At 39.5% G+C, this 23,251-nt stretch overlaps 1 protein-coding gene across 9 annotated transcripts in view; it reads left to right on the forward strand.

Annotated features, from left to right (window-relative positions):
* Window positions 1–23,251, forward strand: part of supt3h (SPT3 homolog, SAGA and STAGA complex component) — a 416,614-nt gene that overhangs the window by 5,996 nt on the left and 387,367 nt on the right. For 8 of the 9 annotated variants that reach the window (XR_013497769.1, XM_078212917.1, XM_078212918.1 and 5 more), the window contains exon 3: window positions 15,669–15,778. The exons of the other annotated variant lie outside the window; for it this stretch is intronic. Coding sequence is in view for 4 of the 8 variants with exons in the window: in XM_078212917.1 (XP_078069043.1) it covers window positions 15,669–15,778 (110 nt within the window). In the remaining 4 variants the exon portion in view is untranslated. The remainder of the gene's footprint in view (window positions 1–15,668; window positions 15,779–23,251) is intronic. 9 annotated transcript variants of the gene reach the window in all.

The raw sequence follows: 23,251 nt of genomic DNA on the forward strand, positions 1-23,251 counted from the left end.
GTAGCTGAGAGGAGATTTAAATGGTATGGTTTTCTTGTTGCGGAGAGAGGACATGTGGTGAGGTGAGTTAATGAGACGGGCTATCAGGAAGAAGGAGAAGAGGAAGGCTTAAGATGGAAGAATGTGGTGGTGGAAGATTGAAGGAAGAATGGTGATTGACAGGATGAGATGGTGAAGGATAATCAACAAACACCGTGGCAATTCCAAGTAAAATGGGAGAAGCTGAAAGAAGAAGAAAAAGATATCAGTTCTGGAATTAGTTGATAACATTAAAGAGGTGAATTCAGGATTAACAGTTGTTTACATAAGCAAAGTTTTGGAAATGAAACATTTTCTTAACCATAGTCTGTTGTAAATGCACCATTTTTGTAACTGAAGACATTCTCTAATTGTTGCCTTTAGTAGCATCAGCATAAGTAAAAGTTATTTTCACATACGTTAGATGTTGTCAAACCTTTGAAAGGAATAGCTGAAATTGAATTTTTTGGGTACCTGTACATATTTAATTTGGTGATATTTATGACTACTGCCTGAGAAGCCAAAAAGGAAAAGATACTTTCTGTGCAATATAATTTCGTTAACAACAAAATTTAGTTCAACAGTCAATAGTTAAATAAAACTAATTAGCTTTGAATTAATGAATGAAAGTTTGGGTTGCCCACCTCCCAACGTTTGGTGTTTCTGTCTTGTAACGGTTATTGGTACTGCTTTTATTGTGATTTATTTGATCTTTTATTACATGACATGCATTATTTTCTTTTCAAGGGAAGTTTGTTGTTCCCAGAAAACATTTTCTTTGCATAGATTCAATGTATTTTATGAAAGTTGGGAATGCGGAATACATCACGCACACACGGCAGAATTCTCCTAAAAAATTCTGAGTGTCGAATTCGCATGATAACTGGAGTAATGCACACTGGATTTCTCAGTTGGAGTCCAGAAAAGAATCTCTCACACTCTGTGCACCGCAGAGGGCACCAGCATGAATGATAAATTTCAGGGGGCAGGGCCTATCCCCTTTGGAGAGGCTGAAATCAGCATGTTGATTAGGCTACTGCGCATGCGCCGATCTGTCAGCGCCATCGATTTTCCCCTGCCCCTCCCAGCCCACCCCGATCGCTGGCCTCCCTGCTTCCCCCACCAATCCTGTCTGCAGAGTGGCAGAGGGACCCACACACTCATCGTTCTCCCCAATCAGGCTTTGCTTCCTAGGACCTGCTATCCATATGTCCTACCCCATTGGCACTGCCCCATGCCCAATGGGCAGTGCCAAGGTGCCTCCTGAGCACTGGTACTTTGCCCCTTGGCAGTGCCAGTGGGCACAGGTTGGCACTGCCAGGGTACCAATGCCCAAGGGGAACCTCCTGCCGCTTGACCCTCTGGGGGGGGGGGGGGGGCCCTAATTGCCCCTCCCCTTCACTCTGAACCACTCTGTGGGGGGGGGGGGGGGGTGGAGATGCTAGCAGGCCAGGAGACTTCAGTCCCGGGTCCGCTAATCCCATTAAAATTATATTTAAACCCACCGATTTCTGGCACGGAGCAGACGCTGTCGGAAATCCAGTGCTGCAGGACGCAAGCAGGGCACGAATGTGTGCGCAGATCCCGCGAATCAGCTGATGCGAGAATCTCCTGGATGGGAGAGTTCCGGCCACAGCCTGTGAGTTAGGGTGTGGGTTGAAACATTTGTGTTTGATGTCTGCTGGGATTAATTACATGAAAAAAATACTACTTGAGAAATTATTTTGAAAAGTAATATTAACAATTTTGTATTTCAATAAGGGAGGAACTTTTTTCAAGGTACAGTTTGTTCTCTGTAACGTTATCCTCTTTCAACTCCTTCCTGAAACTCCCAGCTTCTCTTAACCCAGCTTCCATGCAACATACACTTCCAATAATTTTTGGATTATTTTTCTTCCCTTTCTTGAAAGAAATAATAAACTTAATAGAGGTCAATTGCCTTTCCAGCTGAGATTAGCTGACTGAAACTCTTTTTGTCTGACGAGATAATTTTTAGGCTAGCTAAACTCCTCTACTGTTACACTCGACTATATGTATGCTGATGAGATTCAGTGACATCTGTGCTGTCAGGCCACCTAGACCTAAGTAGCCTGACTGTCATTGGTAGATGCCACCAGTGAGTTTGATTGTCATTCTATAATGTGTCCTGGGAGAAAAATCCATCAACATATTAAAATGTGCATTCTGGCACTTTTTACTATAAAATAATATTGGCCTGGAATTTTGTGGAACGTTTTAGTATAATTGTGGCATGAGTAAAATTGTACTTTTTGTTTCTCTAAAGAATCTCATGCATAATTGATTGATATCAGTTTTATACAGAAATATTGCTGTGCATAAATTCCAAAGAACCATAGAAACCCAAAGTGCAGAAAGAGGCATTCAGCCCATTATGTATGCACTGACTCTCCAAAAGAGTATCCCACTGAGGCCCTCCCCTCTATCCCACTGAGGCCCTCCCCTCCATCCTATCCCCCCATAACACCACGCATTTACCATGGCTAATCCACCTAACCTACACACCTTTGGACTGTGGGAGAAAACCCATGCAGACAAGGAATAATTTTCTTATCCCCAAGTTATATCTGCTGAAATTATGTCAGCTCAATTAGCTGAATAATGTAGCTTTGACACTATTTGTGATGTTTTATGGCATTTAATTTTTCTTCCTGACACAAGCACTTATTTTCTTTATCTTTGACTGTTTTTAAAAGCATCTGTTGCAGTAAAAAGAGAAAAACTTGACAATCACATTTTTGTAAGTGCACTGTACTTAATATGTATAAATGATGGCTTCAGGCTTTCACTTTTATAATACAACATCTTAATATCAATGCTGTACAATACAGAGAGACGTATGAAAGTTAGATGCTGTGTGTTTGGTGCATGTTTGGGCCCTGATTGTTTATTCTGATTTCCCCTTGTTTCAAGCCAGATTTTTACATTTGAGTGTCTCTGGAAATTTTGATGTAAATTGCTGATAGCAAAATTGGCATGAATTCCAGTGACTGGTGGATCGAGGGATTTTCAGTCCAATGTTTTTAAATAACCACACATCAATGTACTTTTGGAAAATGTTTTTCATAATTACAAGGTTAAAGCAGGGCAGGTTGGGAGGAAAGCCTTGTGTCTAGTTACTTCTGTCTAGGAATACAGTTTATATTTGATGATGGCATGTTTTGCAAATCTTGTAATGGGTTTTGGCACCAGTGTGTAACTAAATTTAAAATTATTTCTGACTTATTCAGAAAACACAGATAAATATTTAAATGCTACTTTAGTAAAAATAAATACTTGTTTGCTAGATTTACATTCATATGTTTAAACCTGAGAGCACCTTTAGTTAAAAGTAGAATGCAATGTGAGAGATTTGTAGGTGCAAACTCAAGAACTGTATGAGAAAACCAGTGCTATACTATAATTCTGCTAACAATGGAAAAATTGCATTGAGTTGTGTGAGAGTAGACAGTAATATCCTCTACGCGTCTTTAGTTTAAAGTTTTATCTAGTAGCATTGATTGACAGAGCAACCTTTCAGCTACAATACTTTCTGATTCAGCCAAACATTTTGTTTTTCTTCGTAACATTTGAGTAGTTCACCACAGTTTACAATGTTATTTTACTGATTGCGTTCAGTATACTTTTCCCTGACCACCCTCGCAAGAAAACAGGCCATAAAGATGAAATCATATATTCAGAATGTTTGTGTTTGAATAAAGATGCCAAAGGTTAGTCATGTCCACTTATAGTGTTTGTCGTGAAGCTTTGTTAGTCTATTGGTAATGGATTTTAATTTAAATATACATTATGGATAAATTTAGAAATATGTCAAGGTTCGTATTTGTACAACACGTCTGCAGTTTGTATTCCTTTTCTGCTGTACATTAAGTATTGTAAGAGTTTGAAGAATTTAAAAAGTTTTATCAAGAAAGTTTCAAATTTTTTCAGTTTTTTTCAATATCTGAGAGTTACATTAGTATCAGTTTTGTTTGTTCCTGTGATTGAGCCAAAAAAAGTGGTAGTTGATATATTTCTTTTCACTATTCCATTTTTGCAGTTGCCGTGATTCCATATTGTCATAGAATCATAGAATCCTACAGTGCGGAAGGAGGCCATTCAGCCCATCGAGTCTGCACTGACCACAACCCCACCCAGCCCTATCCCCATAACCCTAGCTAGTCCCCCTGACACTTTAGCATGGCCAACCCACCTAACCTGCACATCTTTGGACTATAAATTTGTTATTGGACAAAAATAATTTCTTATCCTTAAATATTTTATTACAAAAATAAATATTTGTGTATTTGGAACTAGAGACTAATTTAATTTGGAGAAAAACTTTTATAAACATTTTAAAGCTGTGTGCTGGTAAACAATATATTTTTAAAATAAGAGTCTAAGAAGTGAGTGGGGGAGGCAACACCCTGAGATAAAGTATCTTTTTAAGCTTAGAACTTTGATTTGTCATAGGACTACATGCTCTGTAATTAATGTAGGAACCACGAGTGTTAGGAATTGCTTTATATATTTCCATTAACTGTTAGCTTTTGTTTAATGTATACATTGAAAGGGAGTATTAAGAAGCATTTGCAATCTTAGTAAGCATTTGAATAAATTGATATTTTGCAGCATTGTTCAAAGTTTTAAAATTAATCTTCTAACGATTCTGATGAGGCTTCTCCATCCTTCTTCCTGAAAGTATTTATTTGTGGTTAACTTAGCAGTGTTCTGCATGTGGATCCACATGGCTTGTAGATTGAGGAGACAATAAATTGTCGACTTTTCAAGTTCTACATTAATGAACAGCACAGTTTAGTAATAAATAAGGTCATTCTATAATTTCTTGCAAACTTAAGTAATATAATGACGAAAATAAAATAGTTATGAGGGGTTTGGCGGATTGATAGGACTACAGGCTGAGACTGTAAATTACCTACTGCTTGACTATAAGCTTTCTTCTTGTAATTTAACTCCATAACTGTAGCACAGTGTTTTGGTTTTGGAGGGAAGTTGCCCTTTGTCTTTATTTTCCTACTTTCACCCCATAGAACCATAGAAAATTACAGCTCAGAAACAGGCCTTTTGGTCCTTCTTGTCTGTGCCGAACTATTTTTTGCCTCGTCCCACTGACCTGCACTTGGACCATATCCCTCCACACCCCTCTCATCCATGAACCCATCCAAGTTTTTCTTAAATGTTAAAAGTGACCCCGCATTTACCACTTTATCCGGCAGCTCATTCCACACTCCCACCACTCTCTGCGTGAAGAAGCCCCCCCCCCCTAATATTCCCTTTAAACTTTTCTCCTTTTACCCTTAACCCATGCCCTCCCTCTGGTTTTTTTCTCCCCTAGCCTCAGAGTGAATGCAAGCAGGCTTTTTCCACTATCTATACCCATCAAAATCTCATACATCTCTATCAAATCTCCCCTCATTCTTCTACGCTCCAGAGAATAAAGTCCCAACCTATTCAATCTCTTTCTGTAACTCAGCTTCTCAAGTCCTGGCAACATCCTTGTGAACCTTCTCTGCACTCTTTTAACCTTATTTACATCCTTCCTGTAACTAGTTGACCAAAACTGTACACAATACTCTAAATTCGGCCTCACCAATGCCTTATATAACCTTACCATAACACTCCAACTTTTATACTCGATACTCCGATTTATAAAGGCCAATGTACCAAAGGCACTCTTTACAACCCTATCCACCTGTGACGTCACTTTTAGGGAATTCTGTACCTGTATTCCCAGATCCCTCTGTTCAACTGCACTCTTCAGAGTCCTACCATTTACCCTGTATGTTCTACTTTGGTTTGTCCTTCCAAAGTGCAATATCTCACACTTGTCTGTGTTAAATTCCATTTGCCATTTTTCAGCCCATTTTTCTAGTTAGTCCAAATCCCTCTGCAAGCTTTGAAAACCTTCCTCACTGTCCACTACACCTCCAATCTTTGTATCATCAGCAAATTTGCTGATCCAGTTTACCACATTATCATCCAGATCATTGATATAGATGACAAACAACAATAGACCCAACACCGATCCCTGCGGCACACCACGAGTCACAGGCCTCCACTCAGAGAAGCAATCCCCCACAACCACTCTCTGGCTTCTTCCATTGAGCCAGTGTCTAATCCAATTTACTACCTCCGCATGTATACCTAGCGACTGAACCTTCCTAACTAACCTCCCATGAGGGACCTTGTCAAAGGCCTTGCTGAAATCCAGGTAGACAACATCCACCGCCTTCCCTTCATCCACTTTCCTGGTAACCTCCTCGAAAAACTCTAATAGATTGGTCAAACATGACCTACCACGCACAAAGCCATGTTGACTCTCCCTAATACGTCCCTGTCTATCCAAATATTTGTAGATCCTATCCCTTATCACACCTTCCAATAACTTGCCCACCACCGACGTCAAACTTACTGGCCTATAATTTCCCGGATTTCTTTTGGAACCTTTTTTAAACAACAGAACAACATGAGCCACCCTCCAATCATCCGGCACCTCCCCCGTGAATACTGACATTTTAAATATGTCTGCCAGGGCCCCTGCAAGTTCAACACTAGCTTCCCTCAAGGTCCGTGGGAATACCCTGTCCGGTTCTGGGGATTTACCCACTCTGATTTGCCTCAAGACAGCAAGCACCTCCTCCCCTTTAATCTGTAAAGGTTCCATGACCTCCCTACCTTTTTGCCCTATATCCGTAGACTCCATGCCCGTTTCCTCAGTAAATACGGATGCAAAAAAAACATTTAGTATCTCCCCCATCTCTTTTGGTTCCATACACAGTCTACCACTCTGGTCTTCAAGAGGACCAATTTTATCCCTCACTATCCTTTTGCTCCTAACATACCTATAGAAGCTCTTTGGATTTTCCTTCACTCTGTCTGCCAAAGCAACCTCATGTCTTCTTTTAGCCCTCCTGATTTCCCTCTTAAGTAGCTTCTTGCATTTTTTATACTCCTCGAGCATCTGATCTGTTCCTTGCTGCCTGTACATTTCATACAACTCTCTCTTCCTCTTAATCTGTGTTACAATCTCCCTCGAGAACGAAGGTTCCTTATTCCTATTTACTTTGCCTTTAATCCTGACAGGAACATACAAACTCTGCACTCTCAAAATTTCTCCTTTGAAGGCCTCCCACTTTCCATTTACATCCTTACCAGAGAACAGCCTGTACCAATCCACACTTCCCAGATCCCTTTTCATTTCATCAAATTTGGCCTTTTCCCAGTTCAGAACTTCAACCCGAGGACCAGATCTATCCTTATCCATGATCAGGTTGAAACTAATGGCATTATGATCACTGGATCCAAAGTGTTCCCTCACACTCACGTCCATCCTAACTCATTTCCCAATAGGAGATCCAATATCGCATCCTCTCTAGTTGGCACCTCTATATACTGATGTAGAAAATTTTCCTGAACACAGTTTACAAACTCTACCCCGTCTAAACCTTTAACAGTATGCGAGTCCCAATCTATATGTGGAAAATTAAAATCCCCTACTATCACAACTTTGTGTTTCTTGCAGTTGTCAGCTATCTCTCTGCAGATTTGCTCCTCCAATTCTCGCTGACTATTGGGTGGTCTATAATACAACCCCATTAATGTGGTCATACCTTTCCTATTTCTCAGCTCCACCCACAGGGCCTCTGTAGACAAGCTCCTTAATCTATCCTGCCTGAGTACCGCAGTAACATTTTCCCTGACCAACGTTGCTGTTTTACTAGACACAGACCTCTTGCAGCTGACCTGTTTCTGAGAATTACAAGAGTTACTGATTAGGCAGCTTCTAAGTGATACAAAACAGTTTTTACCAATTTCTTTTTCTCCTATTTTGGTTTTGTGGTTAAGGCAGTTTTTGATTAACTCTTGCCCTTAGTCATGAAGCTGTGATTGGGGCAGCAGTGGACGGATGGGTGGAACCTGTATTCTTTTGTTGCAATAGCATAACTTGAAGAACCCCTGTGTTACATTTCCATGGCATTTCATTGGCTAATACATTTTGGAAAAGCCTTTCTTTAATACTGACAATGGAAGTGGTGGGATTTGTTGATTATCTTAGTAGTCAATGTAACAGACGGAAAGATTGCTTCCAGCATCAAAGTTTAAAATTTATTAGTGTCACAAGTAGGTTTACATTAATACTGCAGTGAAGTTACTGTGGAAATTCTCTAGTTGCCACACTCTGGTGCCTTTTTGGGTACACAGGGAGAATTTAACATGGCCAATGCACCTTACTAGCATGTCTTTCGGACTGTGGGAGGAAACTGGAGCACCCGGAGGAAACCCATGCAGACATGGGGAGAACGTGCAGACTCCGCACAGACAGTGACCCAAGTCGGGAATCGAACCCAGTTAACACACAAAGGTTGCACCTACTCTCTCTGGTCTTGCTCTTGGCTGTGCAAGAGTGTATCTAGAGTTTCAAATGAGATTGGTTAACTGGACACATTGAAATTTTGTGGTCTGGCTCATCTAATGGCTAGACACACTAGATGGGTCATTGGGGAGTTGTCCTTTAGGTTTTGGAAACGCAAAATCTCTATGGTTTTTGAAATAAACCATTTGAGAATTGAATAACTTGCAGTTTAGATGGGACATTTTCCAAGACCTCCCCCATCACTTCCCCTGAAGATAAAATACCAAAGAACTCGTACAAAAATTGTTAATAATTACAGTACTTAATTTCAGATGCTGCATGGTTTATAGATTATACATGTCTCTCAGTGTAGTCTCGCATTCTTGGATTACTTTCTAATGACTGACAGAAATGTCCAAGTTTGCAAAGAGTTAAATTTTTTCAAGAAATGTCAATTGGAAAACTTTGCAAATTTATAGAGAAAGAGACAACTTCTGAGCAATGATTAATTTTATTTTACTCATAAGCTTTAGAACTGTGATTTATCTGTGGTATTGTTGATATAGTTAGTTGTAGTGCAGAGTTACTTGTTAAAATGGTCTTCACAGAGTTTTTACATCTGAATTCATTTTACTTGGTATGGCAAACAGCTGCATTTCACTTCAGAGCAACTGATACATTGCCATATGGCTAAAGATTACAGTGTGACTTCAATTTCATGTTCAGTCTATTGCTTAAAGTAAGTTTTCTAATGTGTTTCATCTTTTAGGTTATATTTTAATGTCCGGAAGAGAGGAAATCAAGCAGTTTCACAAACCAAGACTTTGATGTGTAAAAAAGTCAATTATCTAACTACCAAACATATTGAGATGAGGAAGTAATTCATTAAGAACCTCAAATAGTATTGCTGAAACCAAAAGATGCACCTGCATCAGTCACAGAGAAAAATCGCAACTTTTAAATGGAGAAAAAAATGGCTAAATTAGTTGGGTTAAGACCACAGAGACACATGCCTTCTTTTCTGCATTATACTCAATATACTGTCACTATTATTGGGTCTTGGGGTTTCGATCCTGCAATTCTGGATAATAAAGCTCCTTTACACAATAATCCAACATCTGTTGTAATATGTAAACAGAACTACTGCTTTGAACAAGCCAAAACTAGACTCCTTAAATGTATAATAGAAGTAAATCCTATAAAGAATTCAGGAGGAACTTAGAGTGCTAAGAATGTGGAACTTGTTGTCATATGGTGTGATTGAGGTATTTAGCAATCAAATGTATTTAGATGTATTTGAGAGGTAACCAGATAAGTACACGAGTGAGAAGGAATGGAAGAAACGTTGACGTGGGAAATGGCCTTTGTGGAGCATAAATATCGGCATAGGCCTATTTGACCAAATAGCCTAATTCTGTGCTGTGATATTTTGTTGACAAGATTTGTGGTTAGCGGTGAAGCAACGGTGCTCACTGCTGACCTCAAAGAAAACTGCCCACAAAGATCTAGCGATCTTGAGATGGATTTCCCCTTTCCCAACAGCTGTTTATATCTAGAACCAAGTCAAGAGGATCTTCAGATGTGCAAAAGCAAAGATGTCAGCAAGCAGGATAACCAGTCAAAAATGAGGAAGTTAACAGCACTTTCTCCTTCAAATCAGATAGCGAAATAAATTATTATTATTGCATTTTGATAGAATTAAAAATATCAATATAAGCATACAAAATTAAAAACAGGTGGAATTTTATCATAATGAAACTATTTGACATTCCACAAAAATAAAATGAGCTTTTCAGAGTTAATGAGGATATTTAGCAGTAATCATGAAACTGGTATGTTTCTGGTTACACCTCATTCAACAAGGTGTATCTTTTTCCAGGGTTTTTGCACTGAGACAAACAGTTGTAAAAGTGGAAGTACATTACTTAAGGATTGAACTGGAGGGGGTTTGTGAGGGAGGAACTTAAAAGAGTGTAGGATCACTGACAGCAACTTCTGAATTTCAGCACTATTTACATGACTAGCGAGGAATATAAAAACTGACAAGAGCTTCTTTCAAGATATAAAAAGGAAGAGAGAGGTCAAAATGACCATTGATCCCTTAGAAAATGAATCTAGGGAGATAATTTTGGGGAACAAGGAAATGGCAGAGGAGTTAAATGGATATTTGGCATCAGTCTTTATGGTGGAAAATACTTTGAATATTCCATGAATACTGAAGAATACAGGGGAGGAATTAATTACATCACCATCACGAGAGAAGTAGTATTAGGCAAACTAATGGGGCTAAAGGCAGATAAGTCCCCTGGCCCTGATGGCTTGCATGTTAGGTTCCTAAAATATGTAGCTACAGGGATAGTGGATGCATTAGTTGTAATTTTCCAAAAATCCTTGGATTCTGGAGAAGTACTGGAGGATTGGAAAACTGCCAATGTGAAATCCCTTTTCGAAAAGGGAGGGAGGCAAAAACAACATCTATTATTGGAAAAATGTTGGAAGTAATAGCAGCACATTTGGAAAATCATAATCTAATCAAGCAGGGTCAGCATGGCTTCATGAAAGGGAAATCGTGTCTGATTTATTTATTAGTTTCAACCAGAGTGGATAAAGGGGAACCAGTGGATGTGTTGTATTTGGACTTCCAGAAGGCAGTCGACAAGGTACCTTGCAAGATAAGAGCTCATGGTGTGGGGGGTATTATATTTGAATATATAGAGAATTGGCTAATGGGCAGGAAACAGCGAGTGGGGAAAAGGGGTTATTTTTCAGGTTGACGATCTGTAACTAGTGGCGTTCCACTGGGATCAGTGCCGGGATCACAACTGTTTATAATGAGAAAGGAAGCAAATGTGCTATAGCTAAATTTGCAGACAACACAAAAATAGGTGGAAAGGCAAATTGGAGAGGGATACAAACAGTTTACAAAGAGATATTGATAGGTTAAGTAAGTGGGCAAAATGTTGGCAAATGGAGCATAATGTGTGAAGTTCATTTTGGAAGGGAGAACAAACGAACAGTATGAAAGTTTAAAGTTTTAATGTTTATTTATTAGTGTCACAAGTAGGCTTACATTAACACTGCAACAAAGTTACTATGAAAACCGCCTAGTTTCCACACTCCGGTGCCTATTCAGGTACACTGAGGGAGAATTTAGCATGGCCAATGACCTAATATAAATGGAGAAAGACTGCAGAAAACTGCAATGTAAAGGGACTAGGGGGTACTTGTACACAAAACATAGAAAGCTAGCACAGGTGCAACAGGTAATCAGGAAGGCTAATGGAATGTTGGCCCTTATTTCAGGGGGTTCAAGTATAAGAGTAGGGAAATCTTGCTGCAACTGTACAAGGTACTGGTGGGACCACATCTCGAGTAGTGTGACCAGTTCCCTTATTTAAGGAAATATATTCTATCATTGGAGGCAGTTCAGAGAAGATTCATTAGAATGATCCCTGCTGTGGAGGGATTGTCTCATGAGCAAAGGTTAAATAGGTTAGTTCTTGTTGGAAATCAGAAGAATGAGAAGTGATCTCATTGAAACATATAGGATTCTTAAGGGCTTGACAGGGTAAATGCTGTGAGGATATTTCCTTTCATGGGAGAGTCTAGGATCAGAGGTCATAGTTTCAGAATAAAGGGGCACCAATTTAATACCAAGATCAGGAACAACTTCTTCTCTGATGGTTATGAGTGAGTCTTTGGAACTCCTTGCCACGAGAGCTGTGGGGGCAGAGATTTTGTATATATTTAAGGCTGAGGTAGATCAGTCAGGGAATCAAAGGTTACGGAGAAAGGGCAGGAAAGTGGACATGAGTGTTGGATCAGCCATGATCCTATTAAATGACAGAGCAGACTCAAAGGGCCAAATGGCCTATTCTTGTTTCTATTTCTTATGATCTTACATCTGTAGATCCTAAAGTTGCTGTCAGTTTCAGTGGGGTAATGTCTGTAAATGTGACAATTTTCAAATAGGAGTCCAGATCTGGAATATTGACTCTTTCTCCACATTATGAATTAAAGGATATGAGGATTGGGCTTGCTGCACGTTACTAAAATTATGATTAACTTCTTTTGCCATTGTCATGTGCGCTTTGCCTGAAGGCAGGTCATTGACTCATTGTCTGCTGATGCTTTATCCTGAGCTGTTTTCTCAACAGGTTTTTGTCCATGGGGGTTTGGCATTGCCTTCCACTCAAGGGCAGGGCCAGAAGGCAGGTCCCAAATCTTCTTTAGCCAGAATGGGAATTGAACATGTGCTGTTGCTGTTATTCGGAATCATATGCTAGCTATCTAGTCAACTGAGCTAACTGCTCCCATTAACTTTTTTATACTGGGTTAAGTATTTAAGAATGGTATTGAGTATCATTAAAGATAATCTAGCTCTATGGAAGTATCATCTATGGAAGTAAGCTAATCACAATTGAGTAGTGTAGGTTAAAGATCGATTGAGCAAAAGGTTTGTGCTAATAAGCAATCATTTAAAAAATACAGAACTTTAATTCCTTGTATTTTTAGTTTGGTTGGTTGTCTCTTTCATGATTGGATAATTACATGGTCTGTAGTGGAAATGTGCTTGATGTGATGAATATCCTTTCCTCATTTGATTTTATAAACAACTGACTTGAAATGGCAGACACCATCAGAGGACTACAAATTTCAGTGCTGCCAGTCTGTAGACTGAGTTGAGTTGGATGATGCTCAAGGTGGGGAATAGGGTGGGAAAGGTCTGACGCACCCAATTTTAAGCCACAGTGAAACCTTTCTAACTACTTTCTTAATGAAGATGTTTCCTGGGGTGAAGGAAGATAAATCAAAGTAAATCTCCAGTGTAGCTTGAAAATTGTAAACCTGTCTCCTACATCTGCTTTCTATCTTAGAGATCTTGAAGATTCTTTTTCAAGTTTGGATGAATCTGTGCCAAACTCAGATCAATATCAGAACAGCATCTCAAAGTGGATGGAAAGGCATAATGTCAAATGTAGCTGCCCTCTTGGGCAACACTAGCGTCATATCAACGAGCAAACATTTGTTAAAATGTGCATACGTTATGCTGTTGGTGAATTGTGCTATGGGTGTGAAAATGTCCTTCCAGTTTAAAAAGTCTCTCATTTAAACATGAGTTTAGAAAGAAACTGGACAGCATTGTTTGACAAAGATTGTGGTGTGATGAGAAACAGATTTGCTGTTGTAATCTGCATAGTACACAAGGTATATATGATTAGTGCAATAAATGTTGCTACTGGCTCTTTAGGAGTTAATGCATTTCAGATCTTGTTTGTATAGGTTGACAAATAAGATCCTGTTTCTTAAATAAATTTCTTATTTGTGATAACAGTGAAAGGATATTGAGGAATCTGCAGATCTACATAATGACAAAAATGCAATGCAAAAGTGTTTTCCATTTGCATGCCTTAATTTTGTATTGAAAATGTTTGGTTGAGAGCTTTCCAGAATTTAACAAATAAACAACAGATGAGAGGATTTAATGGTAAAGAAGCTGTCTGTGGACTTGGAGACACATTTCTAGACTATTTTTCCCAATTGCTGGAATAAATAAAGGAATCTTATGAAGATTTGCCAGTGAATCTTTGATGGTTTGAAATTCTTGTGCTGTTTTGCTAATGCGTCTAAAATGTGTTTGTCACTGCGGCATTCCATACTGATTATAGGCAGACTTTTAGTTTCTAAAAATCTGATTTACTTTCAAGTTGAGAGACAAGTAACTCCTTTGTGCATGTACATGTGTTAGATTTTAAAACCATCAAGTCATTTTTTTTCAATTAAAGGAGTGACAAAGTGGCGCACACTCGTTATTCTATTCGTTCATCCAGTGTTCTGTTCGGAACAGTTTTCTGTCATTTACAAATGAAAGCACTAAGTTGTTGTGCAAGAGTTTGTTTATCTGGAAAATTGTTTTCTATACGTAGCAGTGTTAAAGTGTAGTGCTAATTTGGATGATAAATGAAGAATTCAGATTCTCTCATTTGATAATGGGAATGGAGAAATGGACTAAACAGCGGATCTACAAGATTAACTTGAAATCGGGAATCCTTAGAGGGGGTGGTCTTGTTAACGTATTGAGCATTTTCCGAAAGACTTTGGATCTTGCTCCAAGTTTCTCTTTAAATGCAAGTGTTACCATTCATGATCACATGCAATAATTTTTAAAATTGCATCAGTTGATCCCTTCCTAGTTTGCTGAAGTGGGCCTCCTAGGGACAGGCCTTTGCTATACTAAATTGCTCCAAATAGGGAGAGAGAAAATAATTTAAAAGAAAAAGCAAATGTAAAGAAATATAATAAATTTTGCGCTGATGAGATGTGTGGAACACATGTATTTCTTTTGTTTAAAACTTGATGGATGGTGGTTTCTGTTCACTCTGTACCACCACTGCTCCAGTGTTTCCATTGACAGTTCATGTTCTTGAAGCTGGATATCACGCAAGCGATTATTTTGATAGAGTGTTTTCTCTCTGATTGGTATTTTTAATTTCTATAATTTAAATCTTTGAGTTTTGTGTAAGAAATGAAAATTACTTCAGCAGATTCAGTGGTTTGAAGAAATTAATTTTTAAATATTTCTACAAACCATTAGAACTGGTTATAGATAAGAATGATATTTTAAAGGAAAAAAGTCATATCGGAATTGCTGAGAAGTAATAGTTTTAGCTGAAATTATGTTAACATTTGAACAAAACCACCTTGTTCTCTTTCTGCTTGAAAGTTTGGTACTTTCTTTCCAGAATGCCTGGGCACCTGCAGCCCATTGTCCATCACGGCAGAAAGTTCTGCATCTCTGAGTTGCATTAGGCTAAATAAGATTGGTTTAATTGGTAAGCTGTTTAGAAATATTTTAAAATATATAATGTTACCTAGACAAGGCATCAAAGAAGAACATGCATATTTTTCTGAAAGAAAAGCTTAACTTGCATGTTTGCATCTTTTGCTTTGCCAGGTCTCTTGTACAAAATTGATCATGAATGTGGAAGCTGAATTTAAGAGTTCAGCCCTGGTGCAGTGAGTTGTTGGAAGGGAATTTCCTGGTAATTTTAAAACTATATTTAAAAACATTGAAGCACTAATCAGTGTAGATTGCAATTGCTTTTTATGTCTTAATGTTTTATATTTCAATAATTTGTACTGGCATTTTAATACGATCCTAATGTCTGATGCCAAATCAGCTTGTTGTTTGCTTTAATGACTGCTCATGCATTTCCAAAACCTGAACTCTAACAACAGGCTCTTAATGTAAATGCGATTCCTTATTTGTTTCTTTTAGATGAGCAGTAATGCAGCCAGTCCCATGTCAGGTGCAGGAAGCACAGCATCAATCAGTGGGAGGGGATCTGCAAAGTCGACCAGCTTTGTTATGGAGCTTCAGACCATGATGTATGTAAATAAACCATGCAATATAGTTATTATTTTCATTTAATTGAGAGTCATTATTAACAAATCAAAATAATTAAAGATGCAAAATAACTTTTGTGATTAAGATACAAAGATATATAAGAATTTGTCCATATGTACCTTTGTTACATTTTATTTGACCATATCTGAAATTAATATTTATGGATTAAATTTACATTTTTCTCATTTAATCAGTGCAAAACAATGCAAAAGAAAATTTTAGAGAAAATTGATGTATGATAATAAGCTATTTAGATACCTGGAGTTATATTCATTTAAATGCAATGTATTCATTATTGTCAACCTCAGTTTTATATGCTTTTGTTTCAATTGGGAAGCGCATTGGCTGACTGGATTATGCTCTGATGAGGTAGGTTATCCTCTTATGTAGGCTTCTGGAATTGTTCATTGAGTAACAATACTGGTGTGGGTCATTTCCATCTGTAGACAGGGATGTGATATAGAAATAGGTCATTTTGAAGAATAAGGTTCAATTCCCAGTTTGGGTCACTGTGCGGAGTTTGCACATTCTCCCCGTGTCTGCGTGGGTTTCTTCTGGATGCTCCGGTTTCCTCCCACAGTCCAAAAATGTACAAGTTAGGTGAATTGGCCATGATAAATTCTCTCTCAATGTACCCGAACAGGTGCCATAGCATGGCGACTAGGGGATTTTCACAGTGACTTCATTGCAGTGTTAATGTAAGCCTACTTGTGACTAATAATAAACTTTAACTTTTTAACTTTAGCCTCAACTTTATGAATGTATTGGATGTTTAATGGGGAAAAATGTACGAAAGGAAGTTTGGATTTGTATATGCAAATTGAGATTTTTTTGTGAAAGACAAAAAATAAAACACTTCCTCTGCCTGCACCATAGAATAAATTCATAGGCAGTTTAAAAAAGGGAATGAGTTAAAAGCAACATTCAAAATAGGCTGAAAATTAAAAGAGTGATGGTATTATAGGATTTTGTTTTTCCTCCTCAATTTTCATTATTGAGCACTGGCTGGAACTATCTTTTAGACTGGCTATTGCTGCCCAAAGTCTCCATTGATTGTCACAATAATTAATCAGTCTGGATTTTAACATTTTTTCATTAACATCCTATTGTTACAGATTTACTTGTCTGGATGTCAGAGCTAAGTCTGCCTTAACAATGTTGGCAAGTCAGTTACAGTTAGCCTCAGTGAATCACTGACGTTTCAGTTCACAGCTTTTGCTATCTAAATTGGACTTCCTTTTTAGAGGGGTCCATAGGTATGCAGTTTAGCCTTTTATTTAAAGTGTTTCTGTAATTCTGGCTGTGTTGTCGTGATCATAGGCACTAAGTAAACGGTGCCTACATTTCAATGTGCCAAGGTAACTTACTCTGGAAGTTGGAACTGGCACAGATGGGTGCCAGTGAATGCACATCTGATGTTGATAATGGAGTCGATATTTTACTGCATACAAAAAGAGTTTTGAAACAAGCATAGAAACATAAACCACCAAAATCTCTCTAGAAATGAAAGATCAAAGTAAGTTTTGGCATTTCAATACTGTATTTGGGCTGACAGGTTTGTCAGTGCATTTACAGAAATAATTATTTCCTGTTCTATTTGGTTACAATGTCTGATTTCTTCTGCCTTCATGGAGGTCTTTAATTGAGATCACTTGTGCACATGCATGACAGGAAAGAAAAGGGCTCATGGGAAATTGAAATGGAATAAGAGTGCCTATAATGGGGTGAAAACCTTAACTCTAGGAAATTTGGAATAAAAAGCAAAAATGTTTTGGGGAAAATGTTGTCTTGCATGCTAAAGCCTTCCTATATTGCAACAAATTATGGCTTCCTCAGATAACAGTTGCTTGGAGCAACAATTCTGCATTTAATTGACTATCACAGCCTGTAATTTAAAATTACTAAAAGGTCTACCATGGCAGCAACATTTTTTGAGTTTCTTAGCTTTGTTAGCTTAATTCATGAAGATGCAAATATAACTGGTTGCAATGTGAATAATAAAATATGATGAACAACAAAACTGATCTTGAAAAGGCAATAATCGCAGAGAGCTTTAAGTTAGTGGATTTTTTTCAACTAAATTTTCATTATTTAAAAACTCTTTTTAAAGAGTTGACTTCTACCTTTGTTTCATCTGTATGTCCCAACCTTTAACTTTCAGTAAAACATATTTTGCAAATTATTTTAATTTAATGCTTTATGTTTCCTGGTTGGATGTCTTAAAATTCTTTAACGTGTTTGGCTACGTGGATGCTTGATGACATCACTGCTGTTCTAAATGCCCCTATAGATCGTACCATTGCACAAACTAGACCTGAAATTCTTGGCAGAGATCACTAGATCTCTGAACATGATTTGCTTCAGAGTTGGTGGCGAACGTGCTTGCTTTGCCACTGGCTGCAAAATCCAGGCCTCAGTCCCTTCTGAACTATTGGGTCCGAAATAAGGTGGGGGGAAACTTTAAGGTCCATCCACCTTTGACTTCCCTTGTACACTGATGAATGATTCCAGCCAGTTTTAAAAGAAGTGGCAGAGAAGGAGAATTCCCAGTTAGCATTGAACATCAAGGGGGGAGCAAACAACAGAGAATTTTCAGAGCTCTGATAGAATGATGCCAACCTTGATATCACAACAAGTACACAAGTGGAGCTGTAAGGGTAAGTAAATTGGATGAATAAGCAGCAAATAATCTCATTTTTCTTTCACTAGAGCAGCCTTCAATTGGAGAACCCAGAGGTAAGGGCGCACAAGGCAATTGGTAAATAGATGGTGTTTTTAAAAGTTAACATGGAGGAGCTAAAATTGAGTGAGACAAAAGGTATGGTGGCAAAACAAGCCTGACTGGAACACAAATGGGAAAAATGAGATCAGAATCTGTGTGAAGAGGATGGAGCAGTAGAATCTGAGGGAACTAAGATCAGCATAGAGGGTAATGTATTGATGTAAGAATTTAAGATAACCAGTATAATTAAATTGGGTTTTAAATCTTATTTATTTGTAAAGTTTCATATTGGATTTCTAATAAATGTAGTTAGTAATCCAATAAATATGATTACTGGTAGGGCACCTCAATCCCATCAGATATCTATCCTGATTCACGTGGGAACTCCAGGATACTTTTTTCATGGAGATGAAGCAGAAAAAAGGAGTGTATTACAGATGTCAGGTGGATAACAGTGAGAATTAGGCTGAATAAAGCGTATTCAGTGGGGAAGTGAGAAAGGAAATTGGAGGCAAAGAGAGAGTACAAGAGACAGCTAACATTAAAGGGAATCCAAAAGGCAAACAAATAGTAAAGAGATTGTAAAAGGAGACATAGGGCCAATTAGGTAGCAAAAAGTAAATATTTACATGGAGACAAAAAGCATGGCTAAGGTACTAAATGAGTTGTTTGCATCTGTATTTGCCAAAGTAGAAGATGCTGCCAAAGTCATCATGGAAGAAATGATAGTTGTGATACCCAGGGGACTAAAAATTGATAGAGGAAGAATCAGGCTGGCTGTACTCCAAGTAGATTAGTCACTAGAATTGGGGGGATGCATCTGAGAATTTGGAGGAAATAAGGGTGGAAATTGCGGGTCCACTAGCCATAATCTTCCAATTCTCCTTGGACAAGGGGATGATACCAGAGGACTGGAAAATTGCAAATGTTATATCCTTACTTAAAAAAAAGAGTAAAGGTAATCTGAGCAACGTACAAACCTGTCAGTTTAACCTAGGTGTTGGGAAAGATTTTAAAAATGAGAGAAAATTAAATCACTTGGGCAAATGTGGGTTGATTAAGGAAAACCTGCACAGATTTGATGAGGGAAAATTGTGTTTAGCTAGTTTGAATTTTTTGATGAGGTACCAGAGAGAATTGACTTAAAAACCAGTTGGTGTACATTGACTTGAAAAAGGTGATTGATGAAGTGCCACATAATAGGCCTGCCAGCAAAATTGAAGCCCAAGGCACAAAAGGGACAATGGCAGCATGGATACGAAGTTAGCTGGGTTGCAGGAAACAGTAATAGTGAGCAATTGCTTTTCAGACACTTGGACTATAGTGGGGCTCCTCAGAGATCTGTACTAGAGCACTATCTTTCTTGATACATATTCATGACCTAGACTTGGGAGTACAGGGAACAGTTTCTAAATTTACACCTGACAAAACTTGAGATTAATGATAGGTTTTTAAGACCACATAGATAGGCTGATGGAATAGGTAGACCCCTGGCAGAAAAATAGAATAAGAAGTCTCACAACACCCGGTTAAAGTCCAACAGGTTTATTTGGTAGCAAATACCATAAGCTTTTGGAGCGCTGCTCAGAAAAATAGAATGCAGCAAAGTGTGAAGTGATATATTTTGGTAGGATGAGTGAGGAAAGGCAATATAAACTTAAAGGGTACAATTCTATAAGGAATTCAGGAACAGAAATAGCTGGGGATATATGTGCATAAATCATTGAAAGTGGCAGGGCAGGTTGAGAATGTGGTTAAAAGCATACAGGATGTTGGGCTTTAGTTCCAGGGATGAGGGACTTCAGTTACATAGATAGATTGGAGAAATTGGGGTTGTTCACCTTAAGGAAGAGAAGATTTAAGAGGAGATTTGATTAGAGGTGTTTAAAATCATGAGGGATTCTAAACAAAGTTGATGAGACACTGTTTTCATTGGTGGAAAAGTTGAGAACTGGATGACACTGACTTAAGGTGATTGGCAAAAGTGTGTGAGGAAAAATCTTTACACAGCAACTGGTTAGGATCTGGAATGCACCAGAGAATGTGAGCGGTAGCTTCAGTAGTGGCTTTCAAAAGGAAATTGGAGAAGCACTTAGAGACAAAATTTACTGGGCTAAGGGGAAAGAGTGGAGAAGTAGGACTTGTTGAGTTTTTACAGAAAGCTGACAGACACAACAGGCCAAATGCCTTCTACTCTGCTGTAACCATTTTATGATTCTATGATTTTATATTTTCAGGTTAGAGGGTAATGTTAGCAGAAGCCTGGGAAGATGATTAACCTTTTTATAATTCTGACTGAAAATTCATTCTTAATAAACTTGTCTGTTTACTTATATTTCAACATAAACTTAAGTTTCTCTTAATGGCTTAGAACAGGGGTGTCCCAAGTTTACTGATTTTTAGTCATTTAAGTTTTCTCCAATTGAATCATGTAAGCAGCGTATGAAATTATTTTTAATTTTAAAATTATAAATTTATAAAATTATAATTTTTTAATTATAACATTATTTCAGTGCTAACCACTGTGCCATCGTGCCGCCAATGAGGCAGCAATGCTTAAGGACAGCTTTTTTAGAACCTCCATGCCTCAAGCATCATTCAGGGCAAGCCAGTGCAAGTGCAAATAGCACTGAATTCTTTGGATGTCAATGACTGGATTACCAAGGCTTGGTAACTTCAGGTAGCCCATGACTGTAAATTGAATTCCTCCTCTAGAAGGAAAAACAAAAAAATTATAAAAACATTATAAATGTTTACTGGAGCAGTGGTAGGAGGGTGGTCTCTAATGTTCTGTGTTTTTCCTGGAATTAAGTGTACATATGGTGTACCACAGGGGTAAGTGTTGGGTCCCCCCCACATTCACATCTACATCATTTATATATATGTTTGAGATATAGATATATATATATAAACGATGTAGATGTGAATGTGGGGGGGTGGGATGATAAGTTTGCGAATGATAAGAAGATTGACAGGGTGGTTAACAGTGAGGAAGAAGGTCTTAGGTTGCAGGATGATACAGACAAGTTGGTCAGACGAGCAGATCAGTGGCAGATGGAATTTAACACTGAAAAGTGTGAGATGATGCACTTTGGAAGGAGTAACACGACAGGGGAGTACTCAATGAATAGCAGGACACTAGGTAACTCAGAGGAACAGAGTGATCTTGGGGTGCTTGTCCACTGATCCCTGAAGATGGCAGGCCAAGTTAATGGGGTAGTTTAAAAAGACATTATGGACACTTGCCTTTATTAGTCGTGGCATAGATTATATTTATAACTTTGATTAGACCACAGCTCGAGTGCTGTGTACCATTCTGGTCACCTCATAGGAAGGATGTGATTGCACGGGAGAGGTTGCAAAGGAAATTCACCGGAATGATGCCTGGAATGGAGCACTTGAGCTATGAAGAGAGACTGGATAGACTTGGGTTGTTTTATTTAGAGCAGAGGAGGCTGAGGAGGGATCTGATTGAAGGGTTCGGACAGGGTGATTAGGAAGCAGCTGTTCCCCTTAGTTGAAGGGTCAGTAACGAGGAGACAGGAGATTTAGAGGGGATTTGACGAAAGAACTTTTCATCTAGAGGGTGTTGGGAGTCTGGAATGCGCTGCCTGGGAGGATAGCAGAGGCGGGAAACCTCATAACCGTTAAAAAGTAGTGGATGAGAACTTGGAATGTCATGACATTCAAGTCCATGGGCCAAGTGCTGGAAAAGTGGGATTAGTGTAGGTTCAGTGTAGATTTGGCAGTGCAGACTCAGTGGGCCAAAGGGTCTCCTGTACTGTATAACTATGACTAGATTGAAGTAGGTAGTTTTCTGTTGTTTCGCCCCCTGCCCTTTGCTCCCTTTTGCCCCCTGCCCTTTGCTCCCTTTTGCCCCCTGCCCTTTGCTCCCTTTTGCCCCCTGCCCTTTGCTCCCTTTCGCCCCCTGCCCTTTGCTCCCTTTCGCCCCCTGCCCTTTGCTCCCTTTCGCCCCCTGCCCTTTGCTCCCTTTCGCCCCCTGCCCTTTGCTCCCTTTCGCCCCCTGCCCTTTGCTCCCTTTCGCCCCCTGCCCTTTGCTCCCTTTCGCCCCCTGCCCTTTGCTCCCTTTCGCCCCCTGCCCTTTGCTCCCTTTCGCCCCCTGCCCTTTGCTCCCTTTCGCCCCCTGCCCTTTGCTCCCTTTCGCCCCCTGCCCTTTGCTCCCTTTCGCCCCCTGCCCTTTGCTCCCTTTCGCCCCCTGCCCTTTGCTCCCTTTCGCCCCCTGCCCTTTGCTCCCTTTCGCCCCCTGCCCTTTGCTCCCTTTCGCCCCCTGCCCTTTGCTCCCTTTCGCCCCCTGCCCTTTGCTCCCTTTCGCCCCCTGCCCTTTGCTCCCTTTCGCCCCCTGCCCTTTGCTCCCTTTCGCCCCCTGCCCTTTGCTCCCTTTCGCCCCCTGCCCTTTGCTCCCTTTCGCCCCCTGCCCTTTGCTCCCTTTCGCCCCCTGCCCTTTGCTCCCTTTCGCCCCCTGCCCTTTGCTCCCTTTCGCCCCCTGCCCTTTGCTCCCTTTCGCCCCCTGCCCTTTGCTCCCTTTCGCCCCCTGCCCTTTGCTCCCTTTCGCCCCCTGCCCTTTGCTCCCTTTCGCCCCCTGCCCTTTGCTCCCTTTCGCCCCCTGCCCTTTGCTCCCTTTCGCCCCCTGCCCTTTGCTCCCTTTCGCCCCCTGCCCTTTGCTCCCTTTCGCCCCCTGCCCTTTGCTCCCTTTCGCCCCCTGCATCTTTCT

The sequence above is a fragment of the Mustelus asterias genome, chromosome 5 (genome assembly GCF_964213995.1).
Source record: "Mustelus asterias chromosome 5, sMusAst1.hap1.1, whole genome shotgun sequence".
In the NCBI taxonomy this organism is placed as follows: domain Eukaryota; kingdom Metazoa; phylum Chordata; class Chondrichthyes; order Carcharhiniformes; family Triakidae; genus Mustelus; species Mustelus asterias.